This window comes from Osmerus mordax, chromosome 26 (assembly GCF_038355195.1).
Source record: "Osmerus mordax isolate fOsmMor3 chromosome 26, fOsmMor3.pri, whole genome shotgun sequence".
Lineage (NCBI taxonomy): Eukaryota > Metazoa > Chordata > Actinopteri > Osmeriformes > Osmeridae > Osmerus > Osmerus mordax.
The window spans coordinates 3,329,877-3,356,873 of NC_090075.1; the positions used below are offsets into that span (position 1 = coordinate 3,329,877).

At 44.7% G+C, this 26,997-nt stretch overlaps 2 protein-coding genes across 5 annotated transcripts; one reads left to right on the forward strand and one right to left on the reverse strand.

The window, feature by feature from the left end:
- Positions 1-6,460: 6,460 nt before the first annotated feature.
- On the forward strand, positions 6,461-15,213 carry fxr1 (FMR1 autosomal homolog 1). 3 transcript variants are annotated; one of them, XM_067229542.1, is made up of 17 exons: positions 6,461-6,543; positions 7,766-7,818; positions 8,023-8,116; positions 8,492-8,563; positions 8,672-8,820; positions 9,061-9,154; positions 9,349-9,465; positions 10,278-10,448; positions 10,839-10,917; positions 11,026-11,135; positions 11,719-11,805; positions 12,048-12,273; positions 12,385-12,597; positions 12,723-12,923; positions 13,333-13,410; positions 13,784-13,869; positions 14,034-15,213. In XM_067229542.1, exons 1-17 carry the CDS (start codon positions 6,475-6,477, stop codon positions 14,217-14,219), a joined length of 2,085 nt encoding a protein of 694 aa, XP_067085643.1. In that variant the 5' UTR covers positions 6,461-6,474; the 3' UTR covers positions 14,220-15,213. The 3 variants fall into 3 exon arrangements, with proteins under 3 accessions (XP_067085643.1, XP_067085644.1, XP_067085645.1); XM_067229543.1 differs by having other exon boundaries at positions 12,726-12,923; XM_067229544.1 differs by lacking the exon at positions 13,333-13,410.
- A 238-nt stretch (positions 15,214-15,451) lies between these two features.
- dnajc19 (DnaJ (Hsp40) homolog, subfamily C, member 19) lies at positions 15,452-17,388 on the reverse strand. 2 transcript variants are annotated; one of them, XM_067229545.1, is made up of 6 exons: positions 17,252-17,386; positions 16,709-16,760; positions 16,306-16,379; positions 16,046-16,125; positions 15,903-15,973; positions 15,452-15,599 (listed from the first exon to the last, which is right to left on the reverse strand). In XM_067229545.1, exons 1-6 carry the CDS (start codon positions 17,252-17,254, stop codon positions 15,529-15,531), a joined length of 351 nt encoding a protein of 116 aa, XP_067085646.1. In that variant the 5' UTR covers positions 17,255-17,386; the 3' UTR covers positions 15,452-15,528. The 2 variants fall into 2 exon arrangements, with proteins under 2 accessions (XP_067085646.1, XP_067085647.1); XM_067229546.1 differs by lacking the exon at positions 16,709-16,760 and having other exon boundaries at positions 17,252-17,388.
- Between the last annotated feature and the right edge of the window lie 9,609 nt (positions 17,389-26,997).

Below are 26,997 nucleotides of genomic sequence, written 5' to 3' on the forward strand. Positions count from 1 at the left end.
GTTCTGCAGAGGAATTCACTGTTTGTTTCTTAAATTCAATACGGATATCAATCTGATTATTCTGGCAAGTTTATATGGTGTGTAAAGGTACATGATTTCGGAATTTGGACCAGTGAAGAGGGTTAACAAGTGTATTTGTGAGTTGGAAGAAAGAAAATAAGAAAATGGTATTCAGAATAAAAATGTTCTTGTCGTACTTGTGAATAAATGTGACTGTCTGGTGTCTGTGAAGGACCTTCAGTCCTTGGGGTTAGGGAGCAGGCTTCACTGCTTTTTGATGAAACTGCAGATTTTGGCATTTGTGAATCCTGACTTTCCCTTTTCCTTCAAACTCCAAACCTCGAGTCCTTTTCAAAAGAGGGATTCTGTCGTTAAGACGTCTTTCTTCTGTCTGACAATCAGACGGTGGAACATGCAGAGGTGAGACATTTTGAATTAGTGTAAGTTAGGGAACAGGATGTTTCAGTCTCTACAACAAAAGTACCGTCTAAAGTTCTCAGAGCATGACTGAATGACCGAGAAATGGAAAGGCTGTCTTTAAGTTCCAGGATAATTGAGAATTAAGGGTCTTAAAATTCACAGTATAGACTTCCCCTTTTCAGACTCTAAATGGGACATGGGACCTTCACAGCACATTGTCCAATGCTGGAGAGAAATAGTTACAATATACAGTATGATAGTTCATCGTAAATGTCATCTTAATATAAACAGAACATTTAGAGGAGAGTTGCTTTCTGCTAAATACTTTCGACATTTGGCCGGCACTTCAACCATTTCAATTTCAATCGTCATGGCAACTGCACTGCATGTTCTACGTTCCACAAATGTGTTCCAATAGTTTACAATAGTATTTTTATATTGTGTCTTATGTTAAATCAAAGATTGGAAGGGGCAGGCATTCTTATCTGAGGCCTTCAGAGTATTCTTTAACAACAACAAAAACGACAGTAAGTAGAGTGTGGTCTCCTGCAGACAAAGCATCTATTCTAGGAACTGCACAAGACCAAGAGGGCTTTAGAGGAATTTGTACCTTCTCAAACACAAGAAGATGGACTGCATGTAAAAAAGAATACTCTTGACTACTGCCCTCCTTTGCAATCCTCCTTCATCTCCAAGTGTTTGTTTTCCCTGTCAGTCATAACCACATTAGCTTAGCATTCAAAGGCCCACACTTCTGATGGAAATCTCTCGGCAAAATAGTATTTTCTATGGGTTTACTCACTCATTACAAGCAAGGGGAATGCATTGTACAGCACGAGGAAATTTAAATCAGAGTGATAAAATAGCCTACACTCTGATACACACATTGAAGAATAATAAAAAAAAGAAGTCTGCAAATTCCATTATGGCTGAAAAGTCCCAAAGGATTTGGGTTAATTTAGTAAACACAGTGTCAGAGGCTGCTGTACAGAGACGACTGTGAGAGGAGAGAGGAGAGCGATCTCACCGGGTGCATGAGAGCGAGAGAAACGCTGACTGTGTGAACCGCAGCCCCAGCAAGTCTAAACCCAGTCCTCAGATAGCAGCACTTTCTCATTTACTTCCTCCCTATTTTAATAATAGCTGTGCATAAGTAATTTATGAAAGGCCAACCAGGCACCGGGCATGGGAAAATTAAACTCATTTTATCTGAAAGCAGGTGGATTTCTATTTATCATTAACATGCATAGAATTTGCACAATGTTATTTCTGCTACTGATGGAACGTAACCAAATAATGTATGAGGTTTTTTTTTTGTGCTTATGCTGGAGTGAAATTCATAGATAAAAGTACTAGCTTTTTGTGCAATTTTCTGCACACGAAAACTAATTCTGGGAAGCTTCTTATTACAGCACAGGCTCATTTGGTTTGCATTAAATAGGGACATAAGTGACATTAGGATTCCTCTGCAGATTTCAGGAGATGTGCGTCCTGTTAAATCATTAGTCCCCCCCCTCCCTTCCCCCTCACCAATACTTAGCAATCTGCTTCTCTCCAGAACAGACATTAAACAATTTATTTTCACTTGACCAATGTTATGGCATGAATGTGTCTGATGAATGATATTAAAAGATATGATATTGGCGGAAAGATACATTTTACTAAGAAATAAGCCATTTTAAATGATGTATCATCAACAGTGGTAGTATTGTTATCATCACTAGTGTGCTGGAGATCAGCAAAAAACGACGTTTCCTAACCTTTACATTGAATTATCCTTAGTGGATGGATTACTTCAGTTGTCTTTAGTTTATTTGAAGACTATGTTGCCTCAGTAAAAATGTGTGTTGCTGCTTGAGACTTGTACCGTGACAGATGGACCTGTGGCTTTTCACATGATATCAAAATGCATTAGCAAGTCAACTTATCACCCTTACTGGCGTCTGATCCGGTGATTCTGTGTGTACACTGAAGGGCATGGTGGTATTGGAAAGGATCAGAAGACACGATCTGACAGCTATACATACCTCTCACTATTCTGATGATGAACGGTGATGTGCGTGTCTGAGTGTGTGTGTGTGTGTATGTCTGAGTGTATGTGTGCGTCTGAATGTGCGTGTGTGTTTGCGTGTGTGCTCACTGTATCATCTTTGTGCTGCAGCAAACAGCAAAGCTACATAGAGATTCCTGGCCGGCATTGTTTTGTAATGTGTTTCTGACTGTCTGCACTGATCCCAAGCTAAGGTACTTACCAAGCCATTGTTGTCTAAGTATGCTATTTTCTGGCTGGGCAGCTCCAGTATAGATTCTGGGGTTTCAAAGAGACATTTGTTACAGCAAATGGAATGCTAATCCCACTATGTGATATGTATACGTGTCAACACTGGAGCCTTTAAAAGCCGGTAATGCACCAAAGAACAGTCTTGGTCCTTTATGACAACCAGATTTAACCACCTATTCATTCTCCTCTTTCCATAAAGTTGTCCTGACTGACAACACTTCAATATTATTTGTTATAAAACTACTTTTATGTTCAAAGAATATTTAGACTGTCTAATATTATAGTATATTATATGAAATGGAAACACACCAACTGAAACAGTTGAAACTTAATTGTTATAAAATGCACACATTTATTAGGCATTAACAGTACAGCTATGCAGTATTAATGTGATGAAATATAGTATGCTTTATAAATTTGATGTTTTTTTCTCATGGTTATGGTCATGATTAGTCATGACCAGAGATTAAATAAATTACAAAATAAAATATGAAATGTACATTTATGATGGCATGTTTTCCTAATATTCTGTGCAGCATTTTGCAAACTTCTGTGTACCCATTTCTAAACATGCAGTGGAAGATCATAGTTAATTCTGCTGATTTAATGCAAGGGACGTATCGGCCACAGCATCAGAAATACTAACAAGCTTAGTATAAGCTTTGGCTGAAATGTTATGAGGTTTGAATTTCTGGAACGACCATGGTCTGTGGAGGGAAATCTCACTTCAGCAGAAATAGAACGATTCCTGTGCTTAAAAATTAGTGCTACTGCATATCTTTTTTTGCAAGGAAAGGAGGTTTGGTCCTTATAAAAAATGCACCGCATGTAAAAATTGGGTGAAGAAACCGTCTTCCGAGGCCTAATCAGTTAAGAAGTTGTCAAATGTAATGTGCATTAAGAGATTAAGACTTTGCAGGGTTAACGCTGAGATCATTGTTAACTCATTATGAGTGCAAACGTCCTTAAATTTGAGCACTTAACAAATGTATACGTGACAAGTTGGTGTAGCTGCACTTCCAGTGTGCCCATAAATCAGTCAAAACTGACATAAGCATGTTACATTTACAACTCTCATCATTTTGTGGAGCTCTGTGAGGGGCAAGGGGGGGGGGGGGTGTCCTCCCCTGAACATGGTAAATCCTGTTTGTGTCTATGGGTCTCTCCCAGGTTTTACGCTAATCTGGCCATCCTTGCCCCACAGGCATATCTGTTTTAATTTACAGGAAAGAAATAACTTCTTGAACTTGTTTAGCCAGGTGCTAGTCATAATTCAGATTCCAGATGATCTGAATCAAAACGGTGCTATCCCGCTTGTAATAAAAGTATGTGGTTATCGTCAATTGATGTGAGTCACAGCTAAAACCATAAGGGAAATTCCAGACTAGGAGAGCATTTGCATGATCAGACATTATTTTCATATAAACCACATTTTGTGGTTTATGAATTAAGGAAACAGAAATTGTGGAATTAGTTCAAATCAAATTACAAACCACACTATCTCATGTAATAACATGCCTGTTTTTCCATTCTCATTGATTTGAGTAATTAGTTCTGGACCCCAAAATGCTTCCCTTTAAATCCAGGAAAAGCAGATGTGATTTGAGGTGCAATTTAATCTTGCTTTAATGAAGAACTAATGGACGCATTGCAAATTACTTTTTTGTAGTTGAACAGGAAAAAAAATCTATTTCCTGCTTTGAAAAGATCAAGAGTATCTTTCATAATGGCGAGAGTGGCGCAGCCAGCCTCATTGCATCGAGCCAACAAGCTCTTTTACCCAACTCACAATTCAATGGTGAGGAGGCCACAATTAGCGACAAAGCAGGGAAAATGCATGGCTACAGCAGAATTGCTCTCCACGCATGGCTCAACCCTCAAGCTCCTGACGCCTGGTTAGAGCCAGGGTCCAAAGTGTCAGGCAGGAACAATGAGACGTGATAAATTACCCTCCAAAAAAACATGTACTACTAATTTTCAATTATACCTATAATGCATCACAGATCGGAGGGAAAATTGGACGTGGGTGAGAGCAAACATTAATAGATTTTAAGCTCTCTTTCTTTCTCTCTCTCTCTCTCTTTCTCTCCTTCTCTCTCTCTACCACTCTCTCTCTCTCTATTCCTCTCACCTCCCAGATTTGGTTATGGAACAGAAGAGAGCTTCCTAAGAGCCAATAATCCTCCCATTAATGTGTGTGTTTATGGATGAATAGGATAGTGCTTCGGGCTGCTCACCTACCTGGCTGTTTGGTATATCACATGGCAGTATGGACTGTGAAGATACTGGGGACAAAAAGATGTCTCATGACTCATTTGTACAGTCTGAAGAAAAATGTATCGAACTGATTTGCAAATGACCAAAATACACAATTATTATAATGAGTTTATCCTCTCATTCCTTATTGTAAGCTTCACGTCATCGAGAGGCTGTCTTGGTTTGGATGGTGTATGGTTTCGGCAAAAAGCCAGCCATATCTGCAGCCAACCGCTGAAGAGCTTTTTTTAACAACATTACTTGTGATACATGTGAAGGATGTTTTACAAAATACTGAGACTAAACACAAGTGTTTAAGTGGCAAAGAGACTCTATGAGTTATGAAGGTCTCTGTGTGCATGCATTTCACAAAATATAAGCGAGTTTAAAAGCCTAATAGAAGTTGGCTTAACTCTGTAGACAGCATTGCTGTCTATCTGATTACTGAGGGCAGTAATTTTCTTTCTTAAATAAGGAAGAAATTGGATAGGATGAATGAAATTTGGCTGTCACATTGCTGTGATGGTAGCATAGGAGATTACGTATTTTATAATCATTTATCATTTCCACCAGTGTTCAGGCTTAGCATAATGGAATTGGTAAACTGGTTTAAATCTGAAAGTGAGGACATACTATCTGCTGGAGCCTAAATGGTTATATGGTAATGGTTTTGTACCTCAGCAGTAAAATATTTTCACTAGTACAGGCTGGCCTACATTATATTGATTTTATTTATATTTCTCTCTTCACAGCTGGGTCAGACATGCATGCATTAAAATGACTTATTTAACGTGTTTGCAGGGTGATAATTACATTGTTTTTAACAACTGTAGGCTAAGTAATACATTTCATGCATTTAATATTTAGATTTAAAAAAATATTTACTTGACTTAATTAACATTTGCACATAAATATTCACATGCATATACATATTTACCTATGTCCTTTCAACGCTGTAAAATAAGGACAAGGGTACCAGTGAGAAAATGTTGCGGTGAAATGAAATGTGGATGGTTGTATACGACACACACATTGCATCGTTGAGGCGGACTGGCAATGTTGCTTCAAACATCCACCACTAGATGTCACAAAAGGCTTCTAAAATTTTGACCAGACCTCAACATTCAAACATACTCGCTTTGAGTTGGCGCTTTGATTTTATATACTCCAACCTGACTTCCACTTGCCATTATTGTACTTATTTGGGTTGTGATTGGTTGTTAATCACTACAGAGACAACACTGGCATCCTCACTTGCAATATGTGTGACCCCCCCACCACCCTTCCAGGTCTCACACCCCCCCATAATTAAATATATTAAAGATGCCCCACAATTTCAGCTGGAGGACAGTGAGGAGGGGTGCGGTTGTGGATTGTAAAATGATTACTTTCTGTTTGTCGATTTTGCTTATGGAATTCATCTTATAGGCGAAGTCTATTTAGATTGTTAGGCTGATGTCTTATTAAAATGGGTGTGTAGCAACTTTGTACACTTCTAGAACTACCCACTCCCCAGCATGCTTTGCATGTCCAATATGGAGGAACTGACAGTGGAGGTCCGTGGCTCCAACGGGGCTTATTACAAGGTAAATACTGTTTCCTAAATCAAACATGATTTGAAATAAGCACAAGACATACGCACTTTCTTAGTGCCTTGCTGGCTAACACCATTAAAGTTGATCTCTTCCAATAAAAATAGTACATTAGCTAGAACTGACTGATTAGCTCGCTAGCTAGCTAGCTAACAGACTACAGTACTCATTTACTAGACATTCCATGTCTCTTGGTGTTTACAGATCTTTCTCGCTAGCATTCTTATTGTTAAGTAGAAATGCCTATCATTTTTTTAAATCCAGTTAGCTATTTGTTTGCTGTTAAAGTGTACATAGTGTACTGTATATACGGATCTGGATTAGCTGGATAACGTCACATTTTGATTGGTTTCGTTTCTTGTGAAAGGAGATGCAATATGAAGCAGGGCTGGTCAGCTAGCTTATCTAACGTTAGGTGCGGTTTTACATTGGCTTCTTTAAACAAAACTCGACTAGCTGTCGTTGGTGGTCAGGTCTCGTCTAAGCAACAGTGTCCACATTGTTTTAGTTTGTCATTTAGCGTTAGTTAACCAGCTTGCTTGTGAACTTGGATAATGCATGTTAGCTTCCTCCTTGTCTTGTCTCAAGTTTGATTGACCTGGATGAATCGTGCCTGTCTCTATGGGGTTCTGTGAATTTGATAAATTACGATCATTTGGTGTTTTCTTGGACAATATTGCATATATTATTCGATAATCGAGACCCCAGCTAACAATTCTCTAACTGCGGTTGGGAATCTTAGTGTAGCAACTGTAGCTGGCTATTATTTGATCCTCAGCGTCACGTTAAAGTTATGGAATTTCATTCTCAGTACTGCTGTCAGCTGCTTCCTGTCAATCCACAGCTGTCACTAGGCGCTGTAGCTAGCTAAGATACCGCAGACACCTGAGCTATTTCTAGACCCACTGGCTAAATGGATACCAACTAACAGCCCAGGCCTCTGAAATAGTTGGAATAAAAATATGATCTTTCTTAAGTTTATCTTGGCACTTGAATTGCTGTCTTTAAGGGAAGTTTTCATTCGTATTGTATAAACGAATGTCAGTCACACATTTGTTTATACTATAAATGTTGGCACAGTTCGATTAGGCTAAGTGGACACATTTACTAATAGTTTAGGACTGGGGTATTCTACTCTACAAAGGATACTTAACTAATCAAGAGCATTGCAAGCCTTGCTTGAGAATAACTTAGCCAATGTCTTTGTTCCTTGTAGGGGTTTGTCAAAGATATCCACGATGATTCACTCACCATCACCTTTGAGAACAAGTGAGTTTTCACTCAGAGTTGCACTTGTGTGCTCTTCAATCATGCTTGTACCCTTTCAATGTATGTCGATACATTTTAAATTGTTTTAATTGTGTGGTTTTCTTTTCTGTTTACGACTGTGTTTACAACATCCACACAACCAGCCTGTATGATGACTAGTCTGAAAGGTTCTGTAGTTGATATTATAACTTGTCTGTTCTTAAGTTGGCAGCCAGAGAGAAAAGTTCCCTTCAGTGATGTCAGGATGCCCCCTCCAGCTGACGGTAAGAAGGACATCGGCGAGGGAGAGGAGGTGGAGGTAAGTCACTGCACAGCTGCCCCTTCTTATAACCCCTCCCCCCCTGCAGCATCAGCTTTTGTCAACCTCCAGACTTGGGCAGCTGTCTACAAGCTTGATCCCTATCCTAGTCTTCCACCCTGGTTGTAGTGGGTCAGCAGAGCAGAGTGACAAGATTCTTGAACACTGAATGAGTGGTGGGTTTCGCTCGGTGGTTAGAGTATCTGACTCCAGACGGCAAGGTGGCAGGTCCAAATACACCTTAGACTTCCCATCGCTTTGGAGTTTCCGATAAATGAATGCCTCATATTTATGACTTACTTGAAGTGAAAGGCTGGATCATGTTTTTGTTGTCCTGGTCATCATCATCACGGTCACGTTACTACGTCCTGACAGATCTTCTCACGGGCCAATGAGCAAGAGCCGTGTGGTTGGTGGCTGGCTAAAGTCCGCATGATGAAAGGCGACGTGAGTAGGAAGCTTGGATCCTCCGCACGGTTGCTCCATCTCAAAACAAGTCCCCGTGGGCACCATCCATAACCCCGCCTCCTTAAAGCTTGTGCTTCCGTGTTTCAGTTCTACGTGATCGAGTACGCCGCCTGTGACGCCACCTACAATGAGATTGTGACGTTCGAACGCCTCCGGCCCGTGAACGTCAACAAGCCCATCTCCAAGAGCTCCTTCCACAAGTGCACCGTGGCGGTCCCGGACGACCTCAAAGAAGCGTGAGTCTCGCGTGGCTTTCAGCAAGGTCTCGCGCCGTCATCAGACTCATGTAGAATCCAGAGAGGGCTCCACACCAAATAGATATAGAGGGATCTGTACTGGCTTGATAGGCTGTGTCTTTACGCTTGAGAGATAAAAAAAAAAAAGCGAGCGTTTTGTGAGGTCAGCGTCGACAGAAACAGGACATGATGTCGGCGGAATCCATAGTCACGATCCCTCTTTTCTGTTTGACTTCTAAGGTGTCAGAATGAACAGGCCCACAAAGACTTCAAGAAGGCCGTGGAAGCCACGCGCATCGTCTACTGCCCGGAGACGGGCAACCTGGTCATCCTCGTAAGTCAACTCCAGCCGCCCACACGGCTGTCGTCATGACACCGAGCCACACGTCGCTACAGCAAACTCCATTCAACGCACGCGGTCTCCCGAAACGTTCCGAGCGTGTCTAAACCCGGACGACGGCGTTGACCTCCCTCTGTCTCCTTGTGGTGTTTCCCGTCCCGTCCTCGCCGACGGCCCCCCGTCTCCAGTCCATGAACGACACGACGGTGAAGCGCGTGTCCCTGCTCAGCGACATGCACCTGAGGAGCATCCGCACCAAGCTGCTGCTCGTGTCCCGCAACGAGGAGGCCACCAAGCACCTGGAGGTGAGGCCTCTGCCGAGCTCCGCACACAGGCCCCAGAGCCACTCACACAGGGCCCCAGAGCCACTCACACAGGGCCCAGAGCCACACACACAGGGCCCCAGAGCCACGTACACAGGGCCCCAGAGCCACTCACACAGGGCCCCAGAGCCACACACACAGGGCCCCAGAGCCACTCACACAGGGCCCAGAGCCACACACACAGGGCCCCAGAGCCACACACACAGGGCCCCAGAGCCACTCACACAGGGCCCCAGAGCCACGTACACAGGGCCCAGAGCCACTCACACAGGGCCCCAGAGCCACGTACACAGGCCCCAGAGCCACTCACACAGGGCCCCAGAGCCACACACACAGGCCCCTGAGCCACTCACACAGGGCCCCAGAGCCACTCACACAGGGCCCCAGAGCCACTCACACAGGCCCCAGAGCCACACACACAGGGCCCCAGAGCCACTCACACAGGGCCCCAGAGCCACGTACACAGGGCCCAGAGCCACTCACACAGGCCCCAGAGCCACTCACACAGGGCCCCAGACCCAATCACACAGGGCCAGAGCCAGGCTGAGTAAACCCAGCAGTCGAAGACAACCGCTCAGTGACTGTAATGGATTCGATGTTTGGAAAATGTGTCTGGATATAGTCTGCCTCCTTGTTTGAACTTCTGGAACTGTTCTACTGATCTCGGTTAAGTGCGTTTGACGTTTTTAACGGTGTTCCAAATAACATCCTGGCTAACTCACTCACACCTTTTCAACCTGGTAAAAAAAAAAGAAAGAATAATTGAATTAGTCGTTCCTCATCTATTTCCCAAGAGTACCAAGCAGCTGGCGTCGGCCTTCCAGGAAGAGTTCACCGTCAGGGTGGACCTGATGGGCCTGGCCATCGGTAGCCATGGCAACAACATCCAACAGGCCCGGAAGGTTCCTGGCGTCACCGCCATCGAACTGGACGAGGAGACAGGCACCTTCAGGATCTACGGAGAGGTGGGCACACACACACATCCCTCCCTCTGTCAGCTCCTGAATTCTGGTTGTAGTTAGGGAGTCGGGCTAGTAATCTGAAGGTTACCGGTTCGATTCCCGGATGTGCTGAATGACGTTGTGTCCTTGGGCAAGGCACTTCACCCTACTTGCCTCAGGGGGAATGTCCCTGTACTTACTGTAAGTTGCTCTGGATAAGAGCGTCTGCTAAATGACTAAATGTAAATGTAATGTAAGGGCCCAGAAGTTCGTAATGTGTCACCAAACTCAGCGTTATGTTTGTCTGATACAGTGTCAGGGTCATCTGGACAGTGAAAATTGAAAAAATGGAAGTAAGATATATAAATACGTTGTTACTCAAGTCTGCTCTCGTTTGTTTGTGTGTTCCTGCAGAATGTAGAAGCGGTTCAGAAGGCCAGGAACTACCTGGAGTTTCTGGAAGATTCTGTCCAGATTCCAAGGAACTTGGTTGGTATGTACAAAGTTAAATGCAGGCATTCGCAGATGATGATGATTGATTAGGATAAAACTGATCATTCAGTGTGTCTAGGCTGTTGACGTGGGTGTGTGTGTGTCCCAGGCAAGGTGATCGGTAAGAACGGGAAGGTGATCCAGGAGATCGTGGACAAGTCTGGAGTCGTGAGGGTCCGCATAGAAGGAGACAACGACACCAAGCAACCTCGCGAAGAAGTAAGGCCCAACTCTTCTGCCAGCCTCGCCTCACCCCCTCACAACTTCATCCCCTCACCCCTTCACACCCTCACCCCTTCACACCCTCACCCCTTCACACCCTCACCCCTTCACCCCCTCACCCCTTCACACCCTCACCCCTTCACACCCTCACCCCCTCACCCCTTCACACCCTCACCCCTTCACACCCTCACCCCTTCACACCCTCACCCCTTCACACCCTCACCCCTTCACCCCCTCACCCCTTCACACCCTCACCCCTTCACACCCTCACCCCTTCACACCCTCACCCCTTCATCCCCTCACCCCTTCACACCCTCACCCCTTCACACCCTCACCCCCTCACACCCTCACCCCTTCACACCCTCACCCCTTCACACCCTCACCCCTTCACCCCCTCACCCCTTCACACCCTCACCCCTTCACACCCTCACCCCTTCACACCCTCACCCCTTCACCCCCTCACGCCTTCACACCCTCACCCCTTCACACCCTCACACCCTCACCCCCTCCCACCCTGACCACAGTCCTGAAGCTCTGTCCCGGGATGCTAACATTGTTTATTCGTCGTGTGCCGATGCAGGGAACAGTCCCCTTCACCTTTGTGGGCACGAAGGAGAGCATCGGCAACGTGCAGGTCCTCCTGGAGTACCACGTCTCCTACCTCAACGTAAGGCCGCGCTGCTCCTCCTGGTGTGTGTGTGTGTGTGTGTGTGTGTGTGTGTGTGTGTGTGTGTGTGTGTGTGGAACAAGATAACAATGTAGGTTTTACAGGGAATTATGCGTGTGCATAATTCCCTGTGATGTGTTTTGTTTCATGACCATTTATGATGTGTGTCAAGCGTGTGTGTGTCGAGCATGTGTGTGTGTGTGTGTGTGTACTGACCCGTCGGCGGCGTGTGTTCCGAGCAGGAGGTGGAGCAGCTGCGTCTGGAGCGCCTGATGATCGACGAGCAGCTCCGTCAGATCGGGGCTCCCGGCCACAGGCCCGCCCCCGGACGCCCCGCCCCGGACCGCGACCACCGCGACGACGGCCCCAAAGACGCCCCCTCCTCCTCCTCCTCCGCCCTGCACACCAGCCGCTCCTACACCGGCCGGGGCCGGGGGCGCAGGGGGCCCAACCACCCCTCGGGATACGGTGAGACCCTCTGGATGAGCCTGGTGTGATCCTGGCCCCTGAGTGCCTGCTCCACAACTGGCACCCCAGTGGACAGGTAACTTGACGCAGCTTTCGCTTTGTGACCGTCAGGCACCAACTCGGAGCAGTCGAAGACGGAGTCCGAGACGGACTCGGAGCGGAAGGACGAGCTGAGCGACTGGTCCCTGGCCGGGGAGGACCAGGAGAGAGGCCAGAGGGCCCAGAGAGACAGCCGGAGGAGGCCCGGGCCTGGAAGGGGCCGGGGAGGGCCTGGGGGCCGCGGGCGAGGGGCCGGGAGAGGGGCCCCCAACGCCAGTAACCATGGTACTGAACACACACACACAGCCACAGCTCACTGGTACTGAGACGTCACACACTCGCACGTCGGATATTTCCTTCGCTGCTCTGTCAGCAACCCCCTGCCTGCTGCTCTCCCCCCCCTGATCCAGCAGTGAGGGACCCGGATGGGAACCCGTACAGCGTGCTGGACAACACCGAGACTGACCAGACGGCCGACACGGACGCCAGCGACTCCCAGCTCAACACCAACCGCCGTCGCCGCTCCCGCCGCAGGCGCACAGACGAGGACGCCACCCTCATCGACGGCATGAGCGAATCGGACAACGCCTCCCTCAGCGAGAATGGCCTCGGTAAGCCCCGCCCATCCGGCGGCACTTACCTGACAGGTTTTTTCAAGGGGAACACAGCTATCGAGGAAATATCGAAATAAACGAATGTTAAACCCCAGCAAGGAAGGGACATCGAGGAACCATCATCATCTGCTTTTTGTGTTCCAGGAAGTTGTGTCTAGTTTAGCTAGAAAGCTAGTCAAAACTAGGTTAAAATGTAGTTTTGCAGCTATGATCTGAGCCACCTCAGATTGGTGGAAGTAAACAGGGGCCCGCACTGTACAAGAGAGAAAGTTCTAGAATGGAACGTAGCCGCGATGTCACGGCGATCGTTCCCTCAGATTCCCAGCCCTACAGCAGAAGTGCACAAGGCATAGCCTCTGCCCCCACCACCTCTGAACCCCCCTCCCCCCCCCCCCCATCTTCCTAGACGAGTCCGAGGTCAAACCCCAACGGCTTAACCGCAGCCGGCGCCGCAACGTCCGCCCTCCGGAGGAGCGGCAGCCAGGTAACGGCCGGCGGCCGGCAGTAGGCTAGCGGGCCTGGCGTGTGTTTCCCTTCACCTACTGAAGCATGACAGAGGGCTGTGAACCTGCAGTCCTGACCCTTACCACTGCTCCTGTTTCACTGGATCAGTCCCAACACACTCCAGTGGCATTTTCATCTAATATGAACTAACCTGGCTCCCCGCAGTAGTCTGGTCAAGGTGTTGGTTTAACTCACCAGCATGCTAGTATAACAACTAAAAATACAGGTTTGGGTGGGGGGGGGCTATATTTTGTCTGCCGTGTCCTGACCTGCACTGTGTGGGTTTGTTGACAATGCCATGGCCTAAATACCCACTCAGTGGTCAACACGTGTGTGTGTGTGTCTGTGTGTAGTTACAGTAGCAGACTACATATCCCGGGCTGAGTCTCAGAGTAGACAGAGGAACGTCAAGGATCTGAAGAAGAATAAGAAAGAACTGGTAAGTTTGACACGACAGCTACGAGAACCCAGTGCATTTCTGGAACGAGCCCTCCGTGTTTTATTGATGGAGGCAGCTGGTGGAGGTCCTGAAAGCAGGAGGTTTTTCCCAGTTGGGGTTTCCTCAGGCTAACCCTGCACACCTCCTTTTCCTGTGTGCTTCAGGGCCAGGTGGAGTTAATCGCCGAGCAAGGCCCATCCCCAGCAACCACCAATGGCGCCGGTAACGCCCACAGCCACACCAGTGGCGATCCGTCCGGCAGGGCACCCAAGTCTTCATCAGAGAGGCCCACCAAAGCCTCCAAACAGGAGGATGTCAACCCACAACCGGTCCTGAATGGGGTCTACTAATCCCCCCTCCCTCACCACACTCCAGTCCCCCCTCAGCTCTCCCAACTCATCAATTGTACTAAGTTTATACAATAGTTCTTTGTACAAGCTTGCCAAAGATAGACACATATGGACTTCCAGATTCTCTACTGCACTTTTCAGATCCCTGGTCTTGGGACTACCTGGAAGGGGGGTTGAGTAAATAGAAACAGGAAACTGACGCTGGGATTAGATCGAACACGTGTCTGTAGTGATGATGTAGTGGCTGTTGTGTTCCGGTACAATCACAAAGTGGCTTTGGGCCGAACCACTTGGTGATAGGTTCTCTTCCTGGGGGAGTTCACCTCTATTTTCAGATTCAGTAAATTGTTGGTACAGCGTTAACTACCACACTGTGTTGGATCAAATCCCAGACAAGTATGTTTCACGTACAATATCAATGTTGTGCCTTGAGAGTAAATTCAACGTGAAGTTGCTTGACTGTAGAGAGAGTTAAGTAACTTGTGTGGCAACGACAGGAAGAAACCAGTTATCCTAACATCTGTTCAGGACTTAGCTGCTTTTTTGTTACGTTTTAATATGCAACCACTTCTTCATATGAGAAAACGTGTAGGAAATGCAGTCTGAAATAGAGTATGAGAAACAAACAAAAGGTTTTGCACTGAATTGTAATTTCTTTACCATAAGAATGTTAGTCTGTAAACTGGTCTGTTGATGTTTTTGTCCACTTATATGCTGAACGCCACTCTCAGAGAACTCATTTGGTTTTATTTATTTTTCAAAAACTGTACAGTATTTAAAAAAAGAAAAAAATCGAATTCTTGACACTAAAACTGGCCTAGATGTATTTTCACACAGGTGGCAATTTGGACTACTGAGAAAACAATCTCCAGATTTTGTTTGGTCAGCTGCGTTTGTCTGTTTTTTTAATGATCATTCTGGTTGTTTGATGTGCAATATGTTTTGTATGCAGGTAGTTCTTAAATAAAACCTGATCTTTCATCTGGATCTAAAACAGCCTTGTCGATTTTGTAACTTAAGTATGAGATTATTCTGAAGAAGAAAAAACGTATGTCTATAACCAACACGGTACGGTGCAAGGCACCAGTTGTCCACCAGATTTTTTTTTTTTAAGCACCGGGTTTTTAAAAGTTTTGAAAAATATTTTAGGGGACTGTAGCACAACATAGTATCCCCTTTGTACCAGATGCTCGCCCTATATCGTAGCTCCAGGGGAAAACCAAGCAGTTGAGTCGTATATACATAATTTATTTGGGCACATTCAATTACAAAAGATCCCCGCCCCATCCAGTGCAACAATCTGAAAGGTTTATTTCTTTAACTGTCCATCCATTAGATCCTTTGCCTCATTTATCTTGGCTGCTAGGTAGGGTGATCCACCTAGAAAGAAGCAGAGTACCCCTTCAGTTGAAAGTCAGGATGTTTGTGAGATGTTGTTGCAGTGAAGTATGCTTTTTTTGTTCACTGTGTCTAGAAGCTGAGATGTGGTTACTTCACATTGTCTAGAAAATATAGGCCGTTCCTTGACTGACCACCAAAAATACTGTTGGAACTAAGCATTTCTGATCTTTGATCTTCTATGCACCATTTGTACGTCACTTTAGATAAAAACATCTGCTGAATGAGTTAAATGTATAGACACACCAACAGAGACATGTCAGTAGTTTAGCTCCAGACACAAACCTCTGTCTGGATGGTTTAGGATCATCATCTTTCTGTGAGCTTCCCTGATCTTGATCTTGTTGGCAGTGGGACTAAAGAGAGGCAGTGGATTTTAAGAAACAAAATAACTCACATTCACACAACACACAGGTGTATCGTAGTACCTGACTCCTAACACGAGAGAGGCCTCTCTCTTGGTCATCTTTGGCTCAAATCCACCTCTGTAGTATCCGCCTCCAAACGCCTTCAATGAGAAAACACTGAGGTCATAATACGACTTTAAATGAGTAATTCATGCTTTGAATGTATGATAGTTTTGAGGACCGTAAAGCATAAAGGTTGTTTGGGATGACAGGTAAAAGACAATAGCAATGGCTTTGGGTGCATTGTGGTATGAAACTACTGTTCTTTAAGATGTTCTTACAGTTTTGGGGAAACTCTGTAGGGCTTGCTTCATTTGTGGTTCCATATGCTTCATGACCTGCATGGCATAGCGACCTACAGGAGACAGCACATTTACTGACATATACACGCAGCATTTGCCTCACCATGGCTACCTTGCTTTGACCACTATGCCAGGTTCAACCTGACCTCAAACATGATCTTAAGTCACACTCCACTAGTTGACTACTATATTGCCCAGGCTTAATATGCAATGAATGGGGAACATGTCCACTAGGTCAAGGTAGAGAATTCAGCAAGACACATCTATCCCATTCCCCTATTTCTCGAGGTCTGAAAGCAACTGACAGCTTTGGGCCTGAAGATTAGTGTCTGAGAATGATTGTTGCTCTCGGAGATTTCCTAGTAGCTAGCCAATTGCTGACCTGCAAAGCCAGCCGCTGCCAAAGTCAGCCCCACGGCCACAGCGGTAGTGGCCTGTTGATATCAAACAAACAGCCATTAGTGAGTCAAACAATTAGTTAGTTTACTGGCTATGAATCAATCATGAGCTATGATTGATTCATAGCCAGTAAACTAACAAAAGCTATATTAAAGTTCATGGGTACAGTACCAGTTAACTAAAGAGAGTAGGTTTGGCTTGTTAGCTAATGCAGCTACTAGTACATACAAGTGAAGTAGCTAGGTAGCCTACTGCACACTACACTTTAATTTGAGCTAACACGGTAGCTATCTACATGCGCATGCATCTGAGCTGACATGAATAATGTTAGCTTGAACCATTCATAGAAGCTAACTGGCTACTAATATCCTCGGTATAAGCCGAATCATTCCCTTTGTGGCTCTGGATACAACATCTAGTCTAGCTAGCAAACCAAACTGACACAGACATCTAGCTTGCTAGCTACAGAGGTAAACATTCACAGTTTCGTCTCATTCACTTTCTATTACAGAAGCTTTCAACGTACCATGTTCCTTGTTATGATCCGCCTCTGTCAGAAGCTGGAAACATAACTTTCAGTCCACCTTTTTCGCAGATCAAAGTCACAAATGACCTCTCATGTTTTGAACCGACAAAAACTCGTGTCACACTATGGTCTGTCGCAAAGTAAAGCGAAATGTCGTAATGCTTGGAACGTTCACTGTACCTTGAAATTCTCTTTTTAATAATGTGCACTGACTGCTTGCTATGTTTCCAGCTTCTGGCAGAAGACGTAGAAACGTAGAAAGTTCGAGCTAATTTAAAGTTAATGAGACTAAACTACATGTTTACCTGAACATGTATTTGCTGTCACGGAGGTATGGGTCATTCCTGAATTAGAGGATATTATTTTAAAAATGATGAACTATATATGAACTAGATTTTATTTTTTTATAACTCGCATCCGCCAAACCTGGACCAACCCTCCTTTTGGTTTGAAATTAGTTAGTTGTCCCGAGAATGATTCCAGGATGGAGCGTAACATCCGGTCTCAACTCACACCACTTCCCTATGACCTCAGCACTGGTCCATGTGATGTGTGCATGTGGCTGCATTTGTGGGGCAAATCACATTGTTATTACTGATGGCCTGTTAAAGCTGACATGCTGTGTTTTGTAACACATACAATCCAGTACTTTCTGGGTGGTACACACACAGCTAATGTCTTTGCTAATCAGCTATCAGCAAGATTATAGCCATGGGGTGAATCGTCATTGCTATGAGGGCATCCTTTCTATTGCCTTGTCCACAGAGTTACTTTCCACAAAATAAACACATTGGTTTTAGTTGTGTCCTTCAGAACCTCAAATAGTTTGGACGTATCTGGTCTTCCATGGCCTTTGATGAAAAAAAAATCCATCTGGGGCCCCTTTGCCATGGTTTGCTTGAAAGAAATTCCAAGTGCCAGCCTTGAAACCCCAATCATCAAGCTTTGTTCTGAAGAGAAAAGGTTTCCTCATAGCTTGTACTGAGTACAAGGTCCATCGATTACCTAACCGACTATTTTGGCCTGATAGTTGTTTTGAACATAGCCTAGGACTGGAGAAAAATGCTCCCATGTTACAGCAGGCCTTTATCTTTTGAAGGTAAAGCTGAGCTGGATCGGAGGCTTCCCAAATGTATTCATATAGTGCATGGTATAATGTATGTTGATCACCTCTTTATTTGCAGTGCCAAGATTGACAAGTAAGTTGACTGTAGTGTCGAAAATGTCTGGCACTGCCTGTCATTTGGTTTATGATGAGCTCTAGCATGTACTGTTAGGCCCAGGGTGCGAATAACGGGGGGTTTGGGGGGGGGGTCTGCCCCCCCTGAAAAGAAAACAGGTCGGGGGGGGGTCAATACACGCCCTGGAGAAGAAGTTGACCCCTCCGATTGTCATTGTATAATTCGCACTCTGGTTAGGCCTAAATCCTGACCATTCGGCAGGTAACTGAGGGTGAATCGCTTTAGAGCCATGCACTGTGCAGTCAGAAGTAAACAGATGAGCGTAGAAAGTTCTAGTTTCCTAAGCTCATGGTCAATGACGGTGTGGCGTCGTCTCGTGGAGGGCAGCAATGAAGTTGATCTGCACATCTGCGGGCGGTTTCTGAGCAATGTAAAACAGAACACTCGTCTTCCACCCTTTGGAATGAAACAGAGCAGCAACACAATAGGAAGTGGAAGGTCCTAATTATTGCCCCTATCATTTGCATAATTACAATGTTTTTCGAAAGCAAGGGCAGTATAGAAATTGTAAATTGTGGTGGACTTGCACTGGCAGTCAGTGGAAGTCAGGTTTAAAAAGGGGGGGGGGGGAGGGGGGGGGGGCTTCATGCTTTAGGCACGCAGGCAGGCAGGCACACTGGCTGGGCTCTCAATAGGATTTTTAAAAGCCAACTGTGTGGAGAAATTAGAGTTTTGCCCCAAAATCATATGGAATTACAGCGCTGGCTGCATGTGTGGAGCCCAGACACACAAAGCCCAGAGGAAGCAGCTATTTCTGTTGGTTTTATTAAACCAACCAAGCAATTTAATTCTTTTGTTCAGGGGAGTTCTACTTCATTGATTAACAAAAGCAGGGATATAATTTTTTCAGCCCTTTTGAAAAGCCTGAAATGTCAAGCCTTTTAAAGCAGATTATTCTGCCTCTGTGCAATGAATGCAGCCAGAGTAACCTTTTGTCTACAATTAAATATTCCAGCATAAATATAAAAGAAAATCAGAGATGGGGAAGATTGACTCAGGAGAGATTGGAGAGGTAGATCCTCTAGTCTGATAGTGCAAACAGCTTGCTTCTAATTAGATATGCCACAGAGTCTCAGAGCATTTCCTTTGAGCCGCAGAGAGAGGAAGCTAGCTGCCTGAGAATGAACGAGAGAAATCTATCACCTCATCTGTCTGTCCACAGTCTTCCTCTGGGCATCTAAAAGGTATTTCCGTTTTTTTTTTGTTTTCGTAATTATTTGTTTCTCTTTTTTTCTTGGAGAGAGGTAAATCTAAAGGCAATACCTTGAGGAATACGCATAAATAAAGAGGGCACAATGAAAGTTCTCAAGTTGTTTATGATTCAGACAGATGATTAGGCATGACAAAAAGGTACTTCAGGGATAGTGGGGCATTTCTTTGACACTGGAGGAATACCGGGAGCTCATGATATATTTTGGGTGCAGGAGGGGGCATAGAAAGTGGCATTCATTCCCTGCTAGACTTCATTAAGTTGTGTTTTTCAGATTTAGTTATGGACTTTATTATGAATTTTTGAAAATGTCAAGTCAAGACAGACAGCCTTACTATCAATGAGACGGTTTCATCCTCTTCTGTGTTTGTGAGTGTTGTCAGGATAACTGATGTCGTTGATTTAAGTGATGTAAGCGACCTCTAATGAACCAATGTGATCTCATGTGGATGCTCACTTGAGAGATCACTTGAAAGAATTCACGAGCCTTTGTAATACTTTGAATTATTTAAAGTAATTATATTTTGATGTTTACATTTTCCTCAAGTAGAGGCTACAGTATATCTTTGGTTGAAAAGTAAGATATACTGTTTCTGCAGAATTATTTTCAAGTTTACTTTAGTGCTGTAATAGGTTTTGTCAAATACATTTTTTTCATGTCATTCAACTTGGAACGTTTGGAGGTTGTGTTCTAAGAACAAGCTTCCGAGGGCCACAGTGAAATAGGAAGCTACTATTATGGCATGATTTAGTTTAAGTTTAATATTTTGTTAAAGTTGTAAACAATAAAATAATTATGTAACAATGAACATATTTTGTGTTTAGTTTGACTAAAGCCGTCCACTTCAAAAAGTTGCTGTTAGATTGTTTTATCATTTATACTAATTATATACGTTTACTGAGATTTTGTGTGATTAAAATAATAGGTCTGCATGTAAAGAACGCATTTACAAATTCATTTTCAGATAGTTGCTTCAAAAAGTTTCTTTGCTAGAGCAAATCATTTGTGCCTAACATGGAACAGAATATTTGAACAGAAAACAAAATAGAAGTGAGCAGTGAAGGATTGCCACTTCGTTTGTTTTTTTCTAATTAGATATAGTACATGCAGAACGACATTTCTTGTCCCTATACAACCAAAAGGTCACCTCTACACATCAACATCATGTTGATGTGTTTGAAACATGTACTGGTGTGCCACCGCCCTCTCACCCTCACCCCAACCCCAAATCTACTGTTCCCCATCAGCCCTTATCCACCTCCACACCACCCCCATCACCCACACCTCTACACTCCAGCCACACTCTCCTTATTACCTGACCTTATTTCAATGCTTTTCCAACACAGACCCCCCCCCCCCCACACACACACACACACACTGCATCCTATTGTTATATCCTGTTGGGGGATAAGTAGTTAGATAAGTAGTTAAGTAGTTACATATAGACATACTAGATGGGAGGGTACCTGGCCATCTCTGTGTGTAGAAGATAATGGGCCGTGCCCTGACTAGGTGGATGTGATTATGGAGTTTGTAGGACACCTCCTTTCCCTCACCACCTGACAGCACTGGGGGACTGGAGTCTATCCCTCTTCAAGAACAGACACCATACCTACTATAAATCAGGCTTTATGCTGAATTGGTGTTTCCGAAAGAGAGGACTGCCAGGCTAGCGAAAAAAGGAAACAAGAATTATTCAATCAAATGCAGGCCATTCCACGTCCAGATTTGACTTGTGCTGCATAATGCTGCCTGTCTAATCCTTTTATCAAACCCTCAGATGAAGTCGTTGGAAAAGGAGAGAAATATATTTGAGGTCATTCTATCAGTAGTTTATTTTATATTTTCCCCCAAATTCCCCACTCTATTTTTCTTTATCTCCATAGACAATAATTACTTCTGGTGACACATACATATTGCTGAGTCATGTTCCCGGAGTCAGTGGTAAGAATCTTTGCAATAATCAGCAATAACGGTAGCAGGATAAAAAAAATATCTCATCCCTTAACGTTCATGGAAATGTGTATAGAGGGCTTCATATCGTATGTACAAAGTTCAGTTTTAAGTGACAATTTATTTAAGCCATTTATATATTGCCGTGAGATCTACTTGAAATGTCCTTCCATTTTCAACCGTTTGATTATGCAGGGCCACACTATGCTGGTTGATGCCATGCTTGAGCTGCTGTTTTGGGATGTCATTTGTCCATGTAATCTTTGGTTACCTATGGTCATAACGTTTTTTTCAAAGTAATTTTCAGGGGAAATGTTTTTATGTTGTGCAAGGCCCTAGTAAAAAGGAAAAGTCCTTATTACTGGGAGTCAGGTGGCTGAGCGGTGAGGGAATCGGGCTAGTAATCCGAAGGTTGCCAGTTCGATTCCCGGTCATGCTAACTGACGTTGTGTCCTTGGGCAAGGCACTTCACCCTGCTTGCCTCGGGGGAATGTCCCTGTATTTACTGTAAGTCGCTCTGGATAAGAGCGTCTGCTAAATGACTAAATGTAATGTAAATGTATTACGGGGCACCTAAGTGTTGGGAATGAAGGATGACTCACTGACTTCTAAAAACAATTTTAAACTGTACTAATGATACATTATTAGGTATAGCATGATATACAATCAGCCTGTGATTGGAGGTTCCAGGGTATTCCCTAAATTCCATGAAATCGTAGAACACAGAGCCTAAGGGTAGGGAATGTAAGATGGAAGGAGGTGGTTAGAGGCCACACTGTCCTCAAGGTTTAAGGTCTTAAGGTTTAAGTCCTTATGGTTTGATACCCAATCTGTCAGACAAGTACATACAGTGTTCATCAGAGCTGACACCTGATTAGTCTGACCCTGTAGCTGTCAAAAGCTACCTTGGTTGTCTGGAAACCAGTAACATCAGAGCTGAATTGGTCTCACTCTTCTTCTCGTTTCTCTCTCTCTCTCTCTCTCTCTCTCTCTCTCTCTCTCTCTCTCTCTCTCTCTCTCTCTCTCTCTCTCTCTCTCTCTCTCTCTCTCTCTCTCTCTCTCTCTCTCTCTCTCTCTCTCTCTCTCTCTGTCTTCCCCTCTCTTTCTGTCTTCAGATCCCACTCTTTCGGTTTGTTTTCTCTCTTGCTCTCTCTCTCCTCCTCCTCCTCCCTCTCTTTTCCACTTTCTCTCTCTCTTTCTGTGCGTGTGTGTGCTTGATACAGCCCTATAATTATCCGCTGATGAAAAACAAGTACAGGCTGAACTGCCCATTGTGGCCATAGAAATAGGATTACAGCCCATGTCTAGCTCCCTGATAAAAGAATGCGTCTCTCTTTGTGTTGTGAAATGTTTTTAGTCGAGTTTCAACTGTTTGGTATTGTCTGTGCAGGCCAGTCGTGTGTGCATGTCTTTGTTAAACCTCTTTCCAGCAGTCTCAGTGATGGAGAATTGATCAGGCTTGTATTCTAGGCTCAATACCCCCCTCCACCTTCCTCCCTTCATCCTCCTCCATTGTCTAGGTGAATAGCACACACTGAAGGCCATGGGCAGGTTGCTATTAATATGACAGCCTACTCCATATCCATAGTTTCTAATGAAACACCTAATCTCCCTTATTTTGATCCAGCCAGGAGATTGTGTGTGTGTATGTTTGTGTGAAAAAGAGTGGGAGAAAAAGAGAGAGAGAGAGAGGCTAGAGAGAAAAGGCTTTTCTTTGAGTTCCTCCTGTCAGTTGTATAAGAAACCGCAAACCAATAATTTTGTCAAGTTCTTTTTTTAGCCAACTGAAATGCTGTGGATCGCTACAGTTTATAAAGCCTCACAGATAAATCCATTCACCGTGCTGAATGAGGACGCCATCTGTTTTTTTATAACCTCCTTTTTTCTCTTCCTTTTTCAAGCCTTGTAATCAAATTTGAGCAAAATCAAATGGGGGGGGGGGGTTTCAATGAAAGTACCTTTTGTTGGTCTGAAACGAGCAAGTAATTTACAAAATGCCCTTCCTTTGTGCGGGAGGCTAAAGGAAAAAAGAAATCAGTAGCTTTTAAAGCTAGGCCTTGCTGCGACTGAGAAGATAATGAAAGGCGTCTTGTGTTGTGGGCTAGAAAGCATTTCAAAGGCAGGGCCCGACTCAGGGTTACACGGCTGAAAACCCTGCGTGTGTTTGTTTTGTGCGGAGTACCAGGGCTGCCGTCCACCCCCTGCCAACCTCCGGGTGGGGTGAGAGGGAGAAGACGAGGAGTTGGAGGTATGGAGCAAGATCGCCCGGCAGCGCCGATACCTGTTCTCCCCAGACAGTCCCGGAGCCGGAGAGGGTTGGAGGAGGAGGGGAGGGGGGGGGGGGGGAACCGGAGAAGAGAGGAGATTCCTGGAGAGCGGAACAAGCTTCTGCTGCTTCGCGGAGCCGTTGGAAAACTGGAACTCCCGAAGGGTGGACGGATGGAGCGGAAGACGAGAGGAGTAGCCTTCCCCTGGGACGCCGATGCAGTGAGTGGTCCTCTCTCTGTTTCCCTCTGTCTTGCTCGCCCGTCCTCGGGACATGCCTACTTCCTGCCCTCGTACGTCCAGTGAGAGGCAGAGTACTCTTCTGCTGGCCTCTGTCCTTTAGTACAGTTGCACTGAGAGCCACAGGGACATAGAATACAATACGCTGTCTGGGATTGATAACTGATGCTGTGTGTGGGCTGAACAGAAGAGTTGTAGTATCATGTGTTTGCTGTCGTGTTGACCAGGGCTGAAGTGAGTGGATTAGAAGACAGAAAGAAACTATCCGTCACTGCGCCCTGTATAGGCTGCCATGCAATTAACACTTTCTGGCACTTAGTGATAGCAGCAGTCCTAAAAGGCTCTTTGAATCATATTTTCCAAAGTGCCCTCTTTGTAAAGTACAGCAGTACTCACAGTAATTAGCAATCTAGCAAGAGATATGTGGAAGTAATCGAAAAAAATATGCGAAGATGAAGACGTCTGTGATGTTTTATAGTGTTCATAATCAGACTATTATGTCATCATAAACGTCATTTATACTTTTCTATAACATCTGGTTTGGTTTGTTTCATGGTGACTATGCAGGTGTGTAATGATTCAGAATTTCCCCAGCTTGTTTCCCCCTCATTGATGATCTCTATATTGCTGATGTGTTTTGCAGTTGTTTGCAAATATCCTCTCTTAAGCAGTTTAATGTTTAGAAAGTTGGAGTACTCGGTTAGAAGGACCTTTATGAGTTCTTGAAGTTTTCTGTCCCTTGTGTGTTCTTTCAGGTAACAATAGACATGCAGACTATATTGAAATGAGTTGATTTCTCGCTTGGCATATTGAAATGTCAAAATTTGCACTGGAACAAATATCTTGGTAAAATTCAATAGAATAGAATATTTAATCAGTCAACTTCTCCTCTTCCACCCAATAACAAGCTAGGAGACTTCTTTTGGGAGCAGAATCACTCAGCCGCTACGCATTAGGTGTGTGTGTGTGTGACTGCTTTTCTGTGATTGTGTGGGTGTGTGTGTGTGTGTGATTGCATGTGTGTGAGTGAGACTGGGAGCAGTCAAGTGTAGGCTTTGACAGGGATGCCATGACACAAAATAGAGTACTGCGTCTGTCAGCCTGACACAGAGCACTGTTAACACAGGGGTCAGATTGCTGAGCGGTTAGGGAATCGGGCTACCAATCTGAAGGTTGCCGGTTTGATTCCCGTCCATGCAAATTGACGTTGACTAAATGTGAACACTCACACTCAGGGACTTACACAGGAAGTGTTCCCCACACTGATTGATGGTGTTCATCTCCGTTTTTCTATGAAACGTGCGTTCTGTGTGAGGTATCAGGAAGGAACAGTTTTGAAGCTTATTGATCAAGCCCTCCAACGGGTTTCCACAACTTTCCTCACAATAGTACTAGATGAATACTGGGCATTTCCTCTAAGGGTATTTCATTGTACAGTATTTCATTAGGCTAAGGTGAAAGTAAAGGTTAAGCCAATCAGTATGCTTCAGTGCCGGGCCCTAAGGGGTCGTCCAATAAGAGAGTTTAATGGTGTAGTAAAGTGGTGGGCGAGAACAACTCTGAGCTAAAATGGAGGGGCGGGTCTGACCACCAATTAGAAGCTATTAAGCAGAGCACCTGTCAGTGAGGACCGCCAGCAACCCTCTCCCGCACTTGCAGCAATCGACCCCTTCATTATGGCTTCCAGCAGTGGACCTAGCTATTAGCAGCACTACGTCTGTGGTTAGCCTTAACCCCCTCCCTCCTGGAGGGCCCGGCCACTGAAACCCAAGGTGGTTACCATTAACCAGATGTAAACGGTGACTGAATGGATTCTGCCCTCTGAAATGAACTGGCTTTATATTCGGCTTGGTGAAATTGTGAGCTTTTGTGCAAAATAAACAACAATGAAAAAATAACTTATTTGATTTGACAGAAAAGTATACAATTTATTATGCGACAACGGTAATAATCTGTTATAGGCTTCATTTTCTTGTTGTTTCAGTGTAGATCGTGTTTAAATTTGCATGCATGCATAGTGGAGTAATTTTAGTTTACCATCTGGATTATCTGGATTTTTATGCAAAATTAAAGAATATTATACCAGGCTGACCGAGAGCAATGACCTCTTTCAAAGTGTGTGTGTGTGTGGGTGTGTGTGTGTGTTTGTCCATGTGCGCAAGCAGGGTCACAAGTGTAAGGTGTAGTCCTTCATTTAAATATCCCATAAAGGCTTTAATTCTCCTGTAGGCTTAGAGATTAACCTAGGGCCACTTTGTCTTAGAGCTGTCTCGAAGAAACTCCCTCCTAAGCCTCGTCCACAGTCCACCTGATATGGGGAAATTAAAACTGGTTTATAGACAAGCCCCGACGAAGGAGACCAAGCCCTGACTTCGAGGCAGACAGCCCATCTATCACCTGGGGGAAGCTGCAATTAAAGAGAGTAAAGACAGCTCTCTGGCCCTCCTTGTCTTAATCCTGGGATGTAAGTGAGAGGACATGAGGGGCTTTGAGGGGTTGTATTAGTGGATGTCCAGGAGACCCTGGAGGACTTAGGCCTGCTCTCTAGATGTCCCAGCAGACTGCGGCTAGAGGGCCCGATACACAGCCTGGCTCCTCGGGGCCCCACTAACTGACCCTCTTCCACACACACGCACGCACGCACGCACAGGTACAGACTCCGAGAGTATTTCTGTAAGGTTAGACGCAGGCCTAATCGTAGTTACATGAACAGCTATTGTGTGTGTGTGTGTGTGTGTGCAACCGTTTGTTTGTGCAGGCGAGTGTGTGTTATTACGAATAGGCAGGTTTCTTCCTACCTGGTGACCTGTGTCTCTGAATGATTGAATGGAAAAGG